This window comes from Amblyomma maculatum, chromosome 1 (assembly GCF_055883805.1).
Source record: "Amblyomma maculatum isolate TAMU_Amacu chromosome 1, ASM5588380v1, whole genome shotgun sequence".
Taxonomy (NCBI): Eukaryota; Metazoa; Arthropoda; class Arachnida; order Ixodida; family Ixodidae; genus Amblyomma; species Amblyomma maculatum.
This window is the reverse complement of record NC_139344.1, coordinates 428,154,797-428,172,637: the sequence shown is the minus strand read 5'-3', so window position 1 is coordinate 428,172,637 and position 17,841 is coordinate 428,154,797. Positions and strand designations below refer to the sequence as shown.

The window sequence follows — 17,841 nt, the reverse complement described above, 5'->3', positions numbered from 1 at the left end:
CTTCCAGGACACAGCGGCATAGCGGGCGATCTCCGGGCGGACGAGGTCGCGCGAACAGCCCACCAAGACGGCGATTGTGTGTTGATTCCATTTTCCAGGGCAGAAGCAGCGGGCAGGCTTCGCGCACTTGCGCGGGAACACACGCTCTCCTTGTGGAATTCTGACCAGTTTGCGAACTGCCGCTTAAAAATCCCTGGACCCTGACCTAAAGCTCCGGCTTCCAACTGGCCTACCCCGATGTGAAGAAACTTTGCGGTGCCGCCTGTGAGTTGGTGTAGCATTTACAAACTCTTATTCTTTTGTGATAGGTATGGCGAATAGCCCTGCATGCACAAACCGCGGGTGCGACGAGACTATAGGCCACATTCTTTGTGAGTGCCCCATATACAGCGAGGAAAGGAAGTGCCTATGCCGTGTACTGGAGCGTCTAGATGGACGCCCATTAACTGAAATTAAGATCCTAGGCCCCTGGCCACTGCGGTCGTCTGCGGTAAAGGCCTCCCAGGCACTGCTCCGCTTTATGAACAGCACAAGACTGATCGAAAGGCTATGATTTTTTATGTTACGTGATATGACTGTGAAGAGACGTGATGTGATGTGACATGTCTGTGATGTAACTGCACTGCCATCACCATCCCTCTCTCACCCACAACTTTTATACCCACCTACCCCTCTCCCCAGTGCTGGGTAGCAAACCAGTTCATTTACCGGTTAACCTCCCTGCCTTTCCTCCTCATCTTCCTCCTCCTCCGGTCATGTGCGAGCTATCCACTGGACCCCTGCGAACTTTTAAGCTCATCCGCCCACCTAACTTTCTGCACCCCCTGCTACGCTTTCCTTTCCTTGGAATCCAGTTTGTTACCCTAAGCGACCTGCAAGGGTGGAAGAACGGGCTAGTTGGTAAATCACCTTGAAATCAAACTAGCGCACTTCAAAACAAAGACACAGGAAGAGAACGACAACACATCGTTCTCTTCCTGTGTCTTTGTTTTGTAGTGCGCTAGTTTGATTTCAAGATGACCTAAGTGACCATCGGTTATCCTCTCTTCGCACGATATGTCCTGCCCATGCCCATTTCTTCTGTTTCTTGATTTCCCTTAGAATGTCAGTAATTTGAGTTATCTGACCCACTCTTCACGCTTCCTATCTCTTAATGTTACCCGTACCATTTTTCGTTCCATAGCCCTCTGCGTTGTCCTCAACTTCGGTAAAACCCTCTTGGTTAGCCTCCACGTTTCAGCCCCATAGGTGAGGTATATCAAAGGCTATAGCAAGGGTTATGTAGCAAGTTCCAGTCCGCTCGTAAGGATGTGGGAGCAGCAGCTTTGAGACAGAAAGGTTGTTCCACCATAGGGGAGTATATTGCTGTGTCAGATCTCAGCCACGCGGCATGGTCAATGGTGCGCTTCACGACGTGTTTGCCCAGTAGGTTAGGATCTGAGGTGCCATGAGAAGGTGCGTCCTGGTTGCCTACTGCGAGACTCTGGCGCGAGAGTATGCTTGACTAGTGCCTAAGAAAGTTTTTGGAAAGCCAGAATCATGAAAAACGGCTTATTGGCCAGTTTAGCCTTTAAGCGGTACATTAAACAGGTCGCAAGGGGTAGCGCAAGCCAATCTTTTGTTAATGAGTGAATTCTTTGAGGCTCAGCAGTTATGCTTTCTTGAAGTTTATGTGCTTCAAGAATTTTTTTATTGCCGGCTGTAGATGGGACACAGCAACGAGAATGTCGCATCTCAGGTCCGGTCGATTTTTTCATATAACCAACGGCGCTTAAGAACTGCGCGATTTGTTGCTCTCTCGTCACAAACGAACGTTGCTCCATTCCACAAGCCACTTACGAAAAATTCAAATAAGATCTTTAGCTATCTTCTACAAAAACTCCAATATAAATCAGCAAAAGAAAGCGCTCGCACGCGTTAATGAACCGATATGCGAAGCTAAAACAGGTGGCCAAGGCATGCAAGAAACCGCTGTCATTCAGAAGAAAAGTGGCAAGCAGAGCTTTCCGGTTACTCCCTTTATTACAGTTATGTACACACGTTTCAAAGGAGACAACTTTTATTTTTTTCATAAAGACTAACCTCTCCGTCGAGATGTCCCCTTAAAATGGTTATATGTTATTCACAACGCATCTTCTGCACAATATTCGACCGAAGCTGACAAAACCAGCCACTTCAGCTTTCGCTCAATCTTGTAGAGCCCACCAGCTGTGCAAAAGATATGCTCAGCCCTGTCTTCGCATAGCGGAATAATGATGTCCTCCCCGTGCGCAGCGCCTTACGAACTCCACAAAAACAGTCCGCTCGTTGACACCTCTATGACAGACATTACTAAAGGCAGCAGCAGGTAAAGGCTCAATGAAGTCGCAGGTGAACCGGACACATCGGCTTTGAGGGGCACGTCGGCTTTGAAGTACGCCTCTTTTGTCTCTTCTAGGTAGCCGTCGACCACTGCGAGGCTAGCAGTACAAGCCTGGAACTCGTTTCGAATGCAGTCCAGTTGCGTCTGAAACATCCTGCAAATGACAGAAGGGAAGTTAGGAGCAGACAACACTTTAGTATCCTGCACTTCTGTTTGTGGCTCTGAGCGAAGACAACGCAAGGCAGGGAAGGAGACAGGCCTCTGTCCTCCCGGCATGGGTAGGGGGCTATTCGTTAATCAGTTTAGGGTGCGAAGGTGTGAAGGCGAAAGCTGAAGAGGTAGCGCGGTGCCTCTAGCGCTATGGTAGGCCGCGCCCGTGGAACAAGGCAAAGGCTCACCTTCTTCTATTTCCTGCACACCTGTGTAGCATTGGCCGCAGAGCCACAGCTGGCCGGGGCAAAGAGCCGGTACTTCTAACCGGGTTCCGTGCCTAGCGAATGCAAAGCTTTCAATTCAAATACTAGAGTTTACAAGTTGAATGAGTTGAATAACTAATTTCTAGTGGGTCTGAATGGGTATCTGGCGCTATTTGCGTTTGGATGGCGACAGAATGACTCGTGATTATGCAGAGGTGGCTTAATATACGCAAAAATGTTCCATAATCTGATAATGCGTAGCGTTGTTCAAGAAATACAATCTACTGTATCACCGTGGATACGAGCTAAACTGAGGAACCCCTGTTTTATGGCGGGAGGAAAATGTTTATATATATAAAGGACGCGGCGTATTAAAGTGTCGGTACTTGCGAAATAGCTTTAAGGTAGCCACGTCACGATAAGGTTCACAAAGACCAGTGCAGAGTATTAAAGTGTCGGTACTTGCGAAATAGCTTTAAGGTAGCCACGTCACGATAAGGTTCACAAAGACCAGTGCAGAGTAAGCATTTCTCTGGGTTGCCCTTGTTTGGTAACTGTAGCTCGATCAAATTCGTCACACTGGCCTCTCTTTTATAATACTAACGTGTAACCACGTTCATACCATAGCGAGTCCAAACAAAGGAACCAGCTCGATTAGCAGCCGAGATGAAATGAGGCAGGCCAGTTTACGGAAATAGCCTGAGATTATGGCGCATGAACCGCAATTATTTCGTATGGGCAACGCATATGTTACACAAAAGTGGCCCAAAACATCTAATGAAGTCTCAGAACGAAAATATTTTTGCGTAGGTTACTCGCTAAGTCATCTTGCATATATAGTAAGTTTATTAATAAACTAATAATTGTCGCTACAGCTGGTGCTTGCTCTCTTTGCGTCAGCGGAAGTGTCAAAACGCCGGTGCAAGTTAAGTAGCTGCTCGCTCAGGAGGACCCTATTTTGAGTGTAGGGTTCGCAGCCGCAGATGTCGGGCTCGAGCCCGACCTCGGCGGCCGCATTTCGATGGAGGCGAAACGAAGAGGCGTCCGTGTGCTGTGCGATGTCAGCGCACGTTAAAGATCCCCGGGTGGTCGAAATTACCCTTCGCTGCCTCTTGAGCACAGAGGAGAGAAAGTACAGAAAGAAGAAAAACAAGAGGGAGAGAAAGAACTTCTTGGGTTTCGCGGCGTCGGCCTTGTCCCTCGTAACCAGCTCCACTTTCACTCCCACCTTCCTTCCCTTACGGCGCGATTGAAGTGTCCACAGAAACAAGTGTGTAAGATACTGCGCCTTTTCACTGTTACCAGCTGCACTTTCACTCCCACCTTCCTTCTTTCCCTTACTGAATGATTCAGGTGTCCCCAGAAGCTAGTGTGGTAGATACTGCGCCTTTCCCTTCCTGTGAACCAATTATGAAAGGCACGTTTCAGAGCTCAAGTGGAAGCCGTGACCACACATGGTTCAGTTCATTTCAGTTCAGTCGTTCAGTCGTGTCCGACTCTTCGTGACCCTATGGACCATGTCACGCCACGCTTTCCGGTCTTTCACCATCTTCCTAACATCACATAACTTCATCTGCAGTGCCTCGAGAATGCCAGCTAACCATCGCGTTCGCTGCCTACCCCTTCTCGGGCGACCCTCAACCTTTCCCAACATCAAATCTTTCTCCAGCGACTCCTCTCTTCTGATCAGATGACCAAAGTAGCTGAGCTTTAACTTTAGAATTTGACCCCCCGATGAGCAGTCAGCGTTTATGGTCGACAATATCGACTGATTTGATCTTCTGGCAGTCCAAGGAACTCTCAAGAGTCTTCGCCAGCACCACAATTCAAATGCGTCAATTCTTCGGCGGTCAGCCTTTTTCACAGTCCAACTCGCGCATCCATACATCACAACTGGAAAGACCATAGCACGAGTTATACGGATCTTGGTTGGCAGACTAATGTCTCTGCTCTTTACTAGGCGGTCAAGGCTAACCATTGCTCTCTTTCCCAGAAGCAGGCGTCTCCTAATTTCATGGCTGCAGTCTCCATCCGAGGACCACACATGGTACATACTGCTAAGATAATAATTTATGAATAATGCGAACGCCCACACTGAACTGCAGGGTAACATGTGCCGTAACCGAGAATTCACACACTCACAGAGAAAAGCGGCATATTTGATGTATTTTGCGTATATGCATCTAGTTTGATAATCCCAATTTCTAGCCGATCGTCCCTTGGCTTTCGAGGAATGCCTGGCCCGGATCTAGCCCGCCCTCATTTTTCTTTAAAAACAATTGCTAGAAATTTAATGAGACACTTGCTAACTTTGGCTACAGGGTTATCAAGTCAGTTGGAGATATTTGCGAAGGTTCTTTTTTCTCGTCTGTAGCTTGTGGCATTAGTCTCTTCGCCGTGCAACGTTCCTATGGGCCCACGCCTGCCTCCCGTAACTTTCCGATAACTTAATTGTTATCTTCATTTCTCCGACCACAAACTTCCTACATGACAGTCAAGAATTGTTAGGGGAGTGTTTCTTGAAGGAATATATGTGCGAAAAATAAAAGTTGTCTCCAATAGTAAATACATGTCTTCTCGAAATCTTTGCCTCAGTCTATCAAAAAAGGTGAATGAGCTGACGATCTGCGCTTTACTTTTGCATTAGAAAGTATTGTAATTGTCGGCAAGTTTTTGTTTTCTTATATCTCCAAAGGATGCCAAGCGATTGACTGACTGAATGTCCTTTATTGAATGGGAAGGCTCATGGCCATGGATGGGGATAAAGCGGATTAGACAGAATATTCATTATTTAGTCGTCACTCGAATCACAATGCTCTAACCAGGCCACTAAGCGAGCCATACTTGGCAAATATCATCTGTGTGTTAGCATCCGTTTCTAGAAGGGAACGGTAGTTCAGGCGGTAGGGTTTGATCTCGGAGCGTCCAGTAGCGAAGTATCAGAAAAAAATCACCTGACTGGCACATTTGCGCTCCGCGATTGTTCCTCTCTTAATCGTTATTTGAGTGAATGAAATCAGCTGTGACTACGGCTCCATGGCCCCGTTGCAGAGGCAGGCCTATTTGTCTGCGTTGGTTTGTTCGCCCGCGTCAGCCAGTGGGCGCACTTGGCGTCGCAAGCTGCAGTATAGTGGCGGCAGAAAGCTAGCCAGGCTTGCTGTAGCCATCGCCCACATATCAGCCTACCGCTGAAACTGGGCACTCGGCTCACAGCCACAGCTAATTTCGTTCACTCAAACCACATTGAGAGCTTCACAACTGCGCCGCGCGAATGAGCTTGTCGTGTGATAGTTTTTGTATTTCGCGGGCTGTCTTTAGAGCTCGGAAAAAAGACACACATGAGGCTTTCTTTATCAGAAATAAATCAAATGGGGGCCTTCAGAAAATGGTGTTGGATTAACAAATCACATTTATGTTTTTAAACCACTATTTTGTAATTTAGAAAAAATCTTAATTACTAATTATTTAAACGCAAGGAAAAGGATTGCGTTTGACTGCGATTGAGAAAAGAGAATGCAAGTGTTTTCCTAGGCCTACCTCAAATGTTTTAGTTTTAACCATCGGGCTAAAGCTAGCTTGGACACTCTGTATTACCTGGGTGCGATAGGCCCGTTTCCTTGACTGCGTTTTTAACCTCAAGCTTTTACACCCTGCTGAAACGTATCCTACAGTGATGCCCCAAAACGTAGTGAGAAGCCGCCCTATGTTCGAGCACGAAACTCTTTGTTTCAACAAACCCCAATTTTATACACTTGGTCTGTGCCAGAGGGAGTAATTTTGGCTTGGAAGAGATTACATATCCAGTGGGCGGTTTTGACCTCAGTTCGTACGTTCTTTTTAGTGTCATTATCAGCCATTCAAGTTATGTGACACCTCTTAACGCACGTTAATGGACCAACGCACGCTTTTTTGAAGCGTTGTTTGGTGCGTGTCTACGTACAGCGGAGAAATTAAGTTTTTACTCGGCCACGGGAGCCATTCTCATCCTATTCTATCTCCACTGCCATCCGTTATGTCATAGCATTTATGGTTAATTATGCTCCCCGGCTCAAAAGTGACACATTTCGTTTTTTGTTTTTTTTTTTGCGAATCGGATGACTTCTGCGGTCTCATGGCTCAACCCTATTTAGGAAGTCAGCTTAAACTTGTTAAAGGTTATGCGTCAGTATATCAGCGTCCGAATATGGAGAGCGGAATTATCGTCGCTCATTGAAGTACTATACGTGGAAAGTTTCGCACCATGAAATGTCTATCCGTGGCAATTACACTGCATCAACCAGCTTTCCGTTGATGAGGTTTGGAGGTAAAGATAAATGCATACCAGAAGAAACAAAAACGCTCAAGTAGGTTTAATTAGCCGACATCTTAATGCTCATAAAATGTACTCTTTGCAGTTACAAGAATTTCTCAGTGCTTCCTTGGCTGAGCACCCATGAATAGTGAAAATGCGATTGTGAACGATGAGAGTTTGATATCGAAGACTGTCTGCGCGACTCATGTCTATCTGAGCATTCACTATTTCCTTTCAGATTTTGGCACGTCAGGAAACCGCTTATGTGTAATGCACTTGCCACTCACTTGTCAGTTGCGTTAGGACTCAAGGCAGATCCTGCCTGAGACACGTTGTCTACGAAAGTTTTGGAGCACTCGGTGATGGCGTCGTCGTTCGGATTGCAGCCGTCAGCTTGAAAAGCCATTGCTAACTCTGCGCCAAAATATATTTCAAAGATTACACGTTAAACAGGGCAAACAAATAATCAATGATACGGCAGGAAAAAGCCCTATAGCTATCATAATGACTCACTGGGGGAAAGTGACACTACATATACAGAACGTGCACTGCCTAGGCGGCGCTGCAATTGTTCCACAGCGCGCCTAAAACCTGCTGCTGTTAGCCGCTTGGTTAGCGATAAACGATCCACCATATTCTGCAGCATTATAGATAAGCGTGTGGCAGATATCGTCCTTGCCCAGACGCTATATTGACGTAGCCTAGTTATCTGAGGCACGCCATGCAGGGGTTCAGCAAAGCATGCAATCTGATTCCTGTAAGCGCATGCAGGTGGCGCGAAAACGCCCTACGGGAGCGCCTATAAAGTATTTGCTCTTCTCGCTAGGCTATGTGTTACGGCGCTGCAGTCGATACAGCAAACTTTATAGCAGGTTCCCTATATAATCTTGCTTCACTACGTCAATGAGATGGCTGTTGGCTTATCCACGTTCGCAATAGCTCGTTAGGAACATGCGGTGTCGCACCCATAGATTATCCACATTTCGTCAGTTCGCGACTGGTCCTCGTGGTGTGCACATGTAACAACAGTTAGCACTCATTACGCTGAAGGTGCTAAAACAAAGAAATGCCGTTCATTTGGCATTCATATGATACTCGGCGCACGACAAATTTATTAAATGTTTGCCTTCAATTATATTGAAGCAAAACATTCAAATCTTAATTTCTTCTTTTCTTTGGCAGACGCCAGCATGCGGTCTTATCACTCTGGTTCTTGCACGCGGATCAATTCTGTATTCTTTGTTTGTTCACGATCGTTGTCGAGCTTTATCAATTTATTGTCGCGCAGGATGCGCAGAAATGTGTCTCGAAGATTCTGGTCACTCACGTGTGCTTCTGCAATGTTTCAGGTCGTGCTAGTCACCGTTTGTGGCTTTGTCTAGATGTTTCTTCGCCGCCTTTAAGTACAACGTTGACGGGTTGCGACGGGCATCCGTAGATCGACGACTACCGAGCACGCTTGCTGCTATCGTCGCCGCCGATTGCTTACTTCTTTTGCGGGCACAAGTCAGGCCAATGAACAGTTTATTCCAATGAAGTTACGCCTCCTCATTTGTCGTCACTGGTATTGTCACCGCTACGTGGCAATATTAAGATACGTGGACGTGTTCCCAACTTTTAAAAGAACAGGCACTTTGAGCAGCTTCAAAGCTTATGATGACCAGGAAATGCAGAACTGCCGGAAAATAGAGCTTCCTGTCTGCGTTCATAGGTGGAACCGGTCTAAGTAACAAGGTTGTGTGCCATGTGCGCACTTTGATTTTGTCTTTGTACCAAGCATAATCGCCCAACGAGTCGTCCAGTTTTTAGTTCTCCACAGTTGCGTATTAATTAACAGAGAATAAAAAGCACTGATGTTTCCAGAAAAGAAGCTCCATGTCCTTGCATTAGTAAAACTGGAGTAGACAGTTTTATTAGAGCATTAATATTAAAACCCACTTTTCCGTTTCCAAATAGACCGAAAAATTCTGGCATCACGATGAGAGTCGAATCCGGTGCCACTAGGCTCGTGACCGTACAATAAATACTTTTGTATAAGTCATTACCTGCTTTTTGATTTAAATCATACACACAGTCACGCAGAAGCTATCCCTTAAAAACTTCATTTCCTATACCAGATTGATACATACACACACGCACGCGCGCGCGCACACACGCACACACACACACACAAACTGTGTTTTCGAGTCTTTCCCTGCATCTATGGTATTTGCTTCTTATCTAGGTGCCAGCATAATTAATTGCTTGTGCCAGCAATAAAATGGCACACACTGGAACAGCTCCTCCCGCATACAGCTGCCAAAGTTTCACAAGATTCGAATCCACGTCAGGGGCGGCATCGGAATAACACGCTCACGTACCGCGAAGCTTCTTCTGTCCATCGTCGCACAGCCAGGTGCGGGCCGTGGAGAACGCCTTGATGTTCCGCTCGAGGGCGCCGCGGGCGGTTTTCGTGTAGCAATCGCTGGTCAGGTCCCTGCTCTTGCACTCGATCACGTTCTCGTACGTCCTATGTGCACGCAAAGCAGCAGAATGTCAAAAGGCTTCATCGAAAGTCTGCATGCCCCAATGAGACGTGTACTGCTGGGCCTTTGCTCTGTGCGCCGAACAAGAGCGGTTTCTGAATAGGGCAAACAATTGCCGATATTTCTCGAGACACAGCGTCCAACATAGTTGCGTCTTCTAAATTCTACTAATTGACGTTTCTGCTGTTATTGACCAAGTTGGAGCTTCTAACTATCATGCAGGTAGGTACATATATGTAGTAGTAAGAGCAAAGTAGATAGTGAGAGACCGTAAAGCGTAGCGTGATGTGGTCCATAGGGTCACGAAGAGTCGGACACGACTGAACAACTGAACTGAACTGAAGAGCAAAGTGTTACAAGTTAATTTCTCACCTAACTAATTTGAATGATTTTCTCGTTTCCTGATGGCTGACCCTATCGATCCAGTGTGCCGTGCAGCGCATTTTCATGCCTGAATAAGGCCTAAATTTATTCAGTGGATCCGGCATTAAATTGAACTCGCTATCTTATGGGGCCACATGGATAAAAACGTTCCCAGCTGCCAGCATCAGTTGAGCCTGAATATGGCGTGCTGTCGAGATAGCTGATGTTGGCTCATGGATGGCAGTGCCTGTGTCGTCATCTTTTTTTTTCTGTGCTCTTTCTAATTATTCCAGCGCTGTTAACCATGGACATGGCATTTGTGCTTGCGACTGATCTTCAGTATTTGGTTTCAAAACATACATCTATAAGAACAAGAACCGTAGAAAACGAAGGCAAGAACTTTTTGTACCTTTATGGCTTACAGAATAAGGTTGTGGACGTATATCACTAATTGCACAGCGTTTGATTTATTTATTGCAAATATCAACAGCGGCCATCGGCATTATTGCAGTGGCAAGATATACAATAAAGAAAGTTAATAGGCGAGACATGAAACGAATGAAAACTACGCACAAAAAAACATTGTCACTGTTAGAGACTGTTCCTCAAGGAGAACTGTGCGTTAAGTGAAGATGGTTGATATCGAACCACTGCCTCGGTTCGAAACAAACACGCCGCTTTAAGGCAAAAGAAAACGCATATAATATTTCAAACAGTGAACTAGTGGTGTCACTAAAACCAGTGGGTTTTGGATTTAGGCGGCGGCCTCTCCGCTCGGCGTTTCGTGCCCGAAATCCGGAATGAAGTTCCACAAATTGCCACTTTAAAGTACCTGTCATGCAGCCTCCCTAGGTGTAGTTGTCACACCTCTGTATCTAACGATGGGAAAACTATTGAACGAAGAGTCCTCGACAACGAATGCACCTTTAGAAGCCCAGAAAGATTAACATTCCAAGAAAGGGTCATAAAAGAAATTTCTACTAATAGTGAAAGCGCAAGCAGTTGAACTTAGCTTAAAAAAAATGTGGTGGTGACCAATACGCTGCTTCCTTCTTTTATACTTCCACTAATTTTACTCTATTGCAGTAGGTTATGCAAAGACTGAAATGATTGAAATTAGCGAGTGATCTGCGGCTACCTTTCCTAAATAAGTAGCTGCACATCGCGAATTGAAGTCACAGAAAGTGCTACGAGGAGAGAGTTAATGAGTACAGAAACGAACAGCATTGCTCCATGCACGCAGATTATTTGATTCTGTTGAGGAATCACCTTCAATTCCAAATTTTCTGTCCGAGCTGTTCGCAACCTTTACGAGGCTACTAAATGCCCCTCAAGTTACTGCGTAAAGAACGCTCTTGCGTCATATCCTAGAGTGTCAGCTGGAAAGCCTTGATTTGTATGCAGCTCAACGTGAAAACCTAGAACATATGCACTTTGAAAATTGCGCATACATATAACTTCGCATTTGGAGTCCAGCTTGGTTTGAGCAGTGCTGAAAAGCAATGCCTAAAGAGGATCTGAATCTCATTTTAAGTCAACGTATGTATGATTCTATTTTGCATTTCCTTCCGCTTTTGTTGTTTATGGGATTATAGGGTTTAACGTGCCGAAGCGACTCAGGCTTTTGATACATGCGCCTTCCGCATTTTGAAATCAACGTACAGGTTGGTGGATTGCACTGATAACACCACGCTTGACCCCGTTTGACCCAGCGATGTATTATGAGAAAAATCATAATTTGGTGGATTAAAAACATAGTTATCGATAATATTACAAAGCGCGTTCTCGCTGCTTATCTGTCGAGTTTATTTCAGTATTACCCTTCTCGGTTGCTGTTCATAAGGCAGCAAGCTAGACTGGAGTAATATCCGGCCACGGCGTGCTGTGAGACGAACTGCGAAGTAGAATTTAGTGACTGCGTTTCCTCAAGAGTTATCTGTTTTTATTCAACTTACAGTTAGGGTTGCCGAAGCGAGGACCTCTGGATCTTATAGAGAAGTGTTGCGACGCCGGCAGGCCCGGAGCCGATGGTAGCGAAGGCAAGCGATTCGAGGCGACGGGGCACCACGGAAGCAAGTAGCAGAGAAAATGTGTTTACATGATCGTAGAGATTTCAGAGAATATCTCCTAATGTCCCCAGCAATGGTCAGACCCTGGTTTTTATACACTGTCTTGTCCCTATGTACCCTATGTACCTTTGTCCTTGAGCACTGACCAATGGAAGAGCACCAATTGGCATTTTTGCACAGACCAACATAAGAAAACGCCTTCTAGATTATTTCACGTAGGCCCCGGCACGTCGACGAATACGTCACTAGCTTCTCATGGGTAGACATGGTTCTTGACGCTGCAGAAGCGAGGGTTTCATATTATCGGCGCGTCTGTTCTCTGAGGCGTGCTATTGGAAACTGTAAACCAACCAAAATGCTGGGCCGGAGATGCATGCCTCTTTCTTCCACCACTGCCATTGGGAAGAGAGTAATTTCAAGGGCAGCCTCCCGTAGCGTTCGCCGCAACTAGGTATCCGATGCCACGCGAGCTTGTTGCTACGCGCAGGGCCTTGCTGCGGAACCGCTATCGTTGAGGCAGGCCTGTTGTTATGCCCAGGCTGATATCCGCTTCCTCAAGTGCTCCTGGCAATGAAGGCACGCTAGAGCCTTCACAGATGTGACCGCACAGATATCACAAGAAGGGGAGCTGGGACCAATGCATTTCCTCCTGTAGAGCAAGTTAACCGTGTCCCTAGCTTTTCAAAAGACTAGGCAGGATAATCGATCCACTCTGTGTCTCACCTTGTTTTTCAAGAACTGAACTTTCCACAATGACAAACGCCGAATATTCTTTTATGACACAGTTTCCAAGCGCTTTCGTGACCTTGGCGTAAAAACGAAACTACTCCGAGCCGCTCACCCACTGAGCAGGCATCATGCGCCCTGAAAGTGAGCGGCCATCCTCGGCAGCAGATAAGACAAGCGAAAAGGTATCTTTCGTGCGGAAGGCATCAAACTTTCAGCATCAACATACTACTTACCTGTTATCGGAGGTGTACTATCGCGCTTAGTATGAGCTCTACCGCGCGAGCCTGTGACTGAGCGCTCGGCATGGCAGTACAGTGGCACCGATTGTGCCTTGTTTTCGAGTTATCTGGAGAGGGTGTAGCTCTTCCAGAAACCTCGCGTCACCTCCACTTGCTATCTTTCACCTTCACCATCGTTTAGTCTTGTTTTGATAATGATAATAATGATAACTGTAGCCATCGATCGACGCCCAAACTTCAGTTTGGTCCATCTCAGTCCGCCCACTCGGTGTTATCTGGTATACCACTTTATGCTTTATTATTTTACTGAACTTCGAACACTGTACTGAAGCGCCGCAGACTTATGTGCGTCAAAGTGTCTGCTTGTAGATGTTAATGCTCTGTGGAAAGCCCTGCACAGCTTACGCCATGGCTGCTTCTGCATTTAGGCTGAGCGCTAACGCGCTCAGTTAGTACTCGACTACTGTCTCAACGCACAGCCCTTCTTGGACGAAGAAAGCGCTGTCATAAATTTCGCATGCCATGTCTCATAGGTTGCAAACGTGCTGCAAGATCTTGCAGTTTCCTTACTGAAAACGAATTGAACAAGGAAATAATGATGTGTTTCAAATACAATTGGCCGGGGTTCGAGAGTGCTTGCTGGAACAGCTGCACTCTCTACATAACTCTGAAAACTGCGCAATCTGCGCCACTGTACAACCTTGCCGAGGACTGGGCCACGCGTTCACACGGTGTAGCTCATACTGAGTGCAATAGTACGTTAGAAAGTGCGCCTTCAAAGAACAGCAGGGTGCCTTTTAAATTACGTAGCAATGAAAAGATTTGCCTTCATCTAGCCTAAGGGACATCAAGAAATTATATAATGCTGCAGAGCTTTCTACGCATGTTTTCTGCTTCGCCAAATAGATAAAATTGTGTGCTCTCTTCGGAGATTAGGTCGCAACTAAATCCAGCCACACCAAGTCGACTATAACCATGCACCGTCACTGGTCTCCATTAGAAAGAGTGGTTTTACCTGCAGAACGTCTCGTCATAGTCCATGGGTTGTGTGCGCACTTTCTCGAGCAGCTCGTTGGCCACCGTGTTCGGGCTGAGGATTTCGCGCAGGCAAGCCGTCACATGGGTCATGCGGGTCTTGCAGTCGCTGCTCTCAGGAGGTCCTGGTTGAGGCCTCTGGTCATCTGCATCATTGTATCCATGTAAATTTCTTATTTTCCGGAACCACAAGAAATCAGACTACCAAGTCAGCGCAGGCAATGTGTTAAGAACACATGAATTATACGAAATGCTCGGTAGGTTGAGTAAATAACTACCCCTAAAAGTGATATATAAGTTAGAAGGTTCGTGCGTATGACACTGTCGAAAAAAATCTATAGTTTTACGTTTCTCCCCGCAAATGAAACCTTCTGTGGCACAGAATAAGTATGCTGAGCACGCAAATGCAATATTGCTGTTTCATGTCTGCCACATGACGTGCGTACTAGGAGCTATTGTCCGACTTTAGTGCCCATTTCCGGCGCAAAGATAATGAATGTCTTGTCAGAATACAAATTAATCCAAAGCATAACTTGCGGCTACAAAATTCCTATGATGCAAACAGTGCTCGATCCATCCATTTTTCTCAGGCATTAAACGGTACGCAACACAAAATAAATACTGCTTAAAACATTTACGCCAGATGTACGGGATTCTCGGCTGTAAAGGCTGGTAGGCCACTGGTTCAGTTTGATTTGCAGGGTTTAACGCCCCAATGGAGGTCGGGCTGTAAAGAATGGAAATTTACATCAATGGGGGTTATTTAATATACACTGAAATCGCACAGTACACAGGCACCTTGCTTTTCTGCTTGATCTAAAAGCAGTTGCTGTGGCCGGGATCAAACCAGCTACCTTGCGATCCGTGAGCGCACTATCCCCTCAGTCACCACGACCGGACGGTAAAAGCCTTTGATAAAGAGGAAGTTTACAGGTGAAACCTGTAGCGAGTGAGGGGGAATAATAGAAAGGAATCTAGCTATAAGAATGTGTCTTTGGCGCGTTGGTCTTCTGAACGGGCGCGGGCGCTTGGCACACTGATGCAGCGACATTTTTGCTGAATGTGGTGCATACTAAAAGCATACAAAAGAGCAGGAAACCTAAAAGCATATAAAAGAGCATGAAACCAGGAACAGGGCACCGAACTCCCACCACATAGACGTCTAAGAGCAACCACGACACATTTGAAGCAGCAAAGCCTTTCCTTGATCTTAATCAGTACGTCTTCAAACTTACAGATATTGAGCCTAAAATATTTTGTGCCGCCCATTTAGAGTAACTCGGACAGAACAGAATACAGCGATGAATCGCTATAGAGCAGCTACGAAAGTAGGTCAATGTCATTTAACAGGCAACTTATTATTGCGATAATTGATTTTTTCTGGAGAGGTACAAAATGCACAGGGAGGCTTAGCAAACAAACTGCACTTTATGACAAAGTAGTGCGTTCGTCCGGCAGGCGACACCACGCAAAAAGGACATAGAAAGGGGCGGGAACGCCTTGCTTGAAAGGATTCTCCTTGTCTCTATACTCTGATAAAGGGAGAATTAGACTCGAGCCTACCCCTACTTGGAGACCATTATAGTAGCTGTCATGAGCGGACGTATAGGTCCTCGTACGAGGGTGACTCCTGAACACGCACATGACAGGACAGCCGCAGATAGAGTGATGTGCGCGATCACTGACCGTGGTGGGTACCTTTGCTCTCTGCTTCTTCTTTGCAGTCGATAGCGACCAGGAGGGAGTTGACCACACGGGACAGGGCTGCGCGCATGGCATCCTTCTGCTGGCACCCTTCGTAGACACCCGCAGCACAACGACGGAGCTCCGCAGACACAGAGCTGTGCCCACGAGTGGGCGAGCAAGCGATAACACAGTAGTAAGGGAGGGCGGCGTATGCTCTTCTTCAGGCAATGGCTGTGTTTTCCAGGCCTTGCACGAGCATATTCTAAGCATGGCCATCCAGAGGGCTGACCCATCAAATGTCATATCAGCGACCACAGCGAAGGTTACACTGAAAATGTGAAATGATCGCCGTCTCCCCGCTGTTCCCTGGTTCAGAACGGTCGGCAGACTGCTCCTGTTCACATGTTAACGCATTTGTCGGCCGTACTAAAATGAGACAACGATAGCTAGTTCTGCCATTTTGCAACATTGTTAAAGTATGCCGTCTATATCTTTGTACGATAATAATTGCAACAATATACATATGAAAAGATTCACAGAAACAGTCAGTACACGGGCCGTTTTCTCTGTCTTTAATTTGAGGTATGAAATCAGGAGCACACATTTTCCAAGGGCGCACATTAATTGCTCACCTGCAGGTGGTTCGGTTGCGTGGGGACTGAAGGAATTTCGTCAGGCTCTCGTACTGGGCCAGAGAGTTGGTGGCACACTCGAGGGCATAGTTAAAGTGAAAACATTGGACGTGCTGGAACTGGGGAGCAGAGAAGACACCTGCACGCAGACCAGGGCAAAGGACGTCTTACTACTACATATTCGGCAGGTTTGTTAAGCCTATACAGACTTGTGAATAGTTCAAGAGCTCAATGGCAACAGCCTTTTTGTACCAATCAAGGGGGATACCATGGGCCAAATAGCAGACACTGCGGCGGCATTTAAATTCAAACTAAGCGCAAAAGCGAGGAGACAATAAGACGAGTGTTTAAGAACTGAATATGGTTAGAAAAACTCTGGTGTCATCCGCCTGGACCTATCCTAGCTATAACCCTTTCTTCAGTTGTTAGACATAAAGAACACTGCTTTCAGCTCATTTAGGTAACCGTGCCAGCAATTTATCATCGTTTGTCCTTTCTGTTTTCCCGCGCAGCTTGGTACTGCGATTTTTCGGCATGCATGATTGCCATATATTTCTAGAATCACATTGAACAAAGATATGACGACTTCGCTATTTATCATGAAATTGAATTTGAGCATAATAAAGCGAATCAATAAAAGACTGCTGGCACTTCTCCTTTGTGATAAAGCACTGAAAGACTACGCCATACATTGTGGCTACTAAAGCTATAGAGAAATTGTTCCGCTCCAAGGTAAGTTAAGGTAAAGTAAGGTTTATTTTTCAGTCAAATACATGGCTGAGGACAAGGAAAAAAAACACAGTTGCGGCTGGTCCCTCCATCCATTATGCCTACCATAGAATCAAAACATTAGGTATGCACTGAATGCGAGGATAATTTAGAACGGAGGACACTGTAGGGGGAAGCAAAGACACGGTTTCTGGTTTTGCAAACGCAAGGCTACAAGAACGCAAGTAATAACCATATAATTTACTGAACTGCTTTGGAACTCCACAACTGTCGAGTTATCTCAAGCTGCATAAGCCCTGATTTCTAAGCGTTTCCGCAATATGCCCTCAACTGCCGGCCCTCGCCTCAAACCACGGTCAAAGTACAAATAAAAACAAATATGCATGTTCTTGCAAAGCTTCCCGGTACGAGCCACGGGAAAGCCTTAAGCTGGTCCCTCCACCCCTCCTTCCAGATTCCTCCTCACTTTTATCGAGGTAGCGAATTTTTATGATGAACTCCCTATTTCTGTACTTAAAGCGAATAGTTAGTCTATAGAAGTTTGACTGTCCCTCCGCTCGCGCCAAGACATTTCCCGACTTCCTACCAAGTGTAATCGAAAATTCAACTAGAGACGCGCGAGGCATCTTATGCACTAACGTAAGTTGTCTTCGCTGCAGAGACTGTCCACGAATGCACTGCTCAGCCCGGACCAAGGGTTAGAGTCGCAGCTGTCGTTGCTGTAGGCTGAAGCGCAATTCTGGAATCCTGTTTCATTCTTCAGAG

General features: G+C 46.2%; 1 protein-coding gene across 2 annotated transcripts in view; it reads right to left on the bottom strand.

The window, feature by feature from the left end:
- Positions 1 to 2,003: 2,003 nt before the first annotated feature.
- LOC146209326 (uncharacterized) overlaps positions 2,004 to 17,841 on the bottom strand; it is a 28,892-nt gene continuing 13,054 nt past the window's right edge. The window contains exons 3-9 of one of the 2 annotated variants that reach the window (XM_084599664.1): positions 17,716 to 17,841; positions 16,348 to 16,486; positions 15,716 to 15,870; positions 14,010 to 14,175; positions 9,430 to 9,578; positions 7,357 to 7,483; positions 2,004 to 2,516 (exon numbers count right to left, since the gene is read on the bottom strand). The exon at positions 17,716 to 17,841 is cut by the window's right edge and continues 2 nt beyond it. In XM_084599664.1, coding sequence (XP_084455790.1) covers positions 2,279 to 2,516; positions 7,357 to 7,483; positions 9,430 to 9,578; positions 14,010 to 14,175; positions 15,716 to 15,870; positions 16,348 to 16,486; positions 17,716 to 17,841 — 1,100 coding nt within the window. In that variant the 3' untranslated portion in view covers positions 2,004 to 2,278. The remainder of the gene's footprint in view (positions 2,517 to 7,356; positions 7,484 to 9,429; positions 9,579 to 14,009; positions 14,176 to 15,715; positions 15,871 to 16,347; positions 16,487 to 17,715) is intronic. The other variant, XM_084599674.1, reaches the window with a different exon arrangement.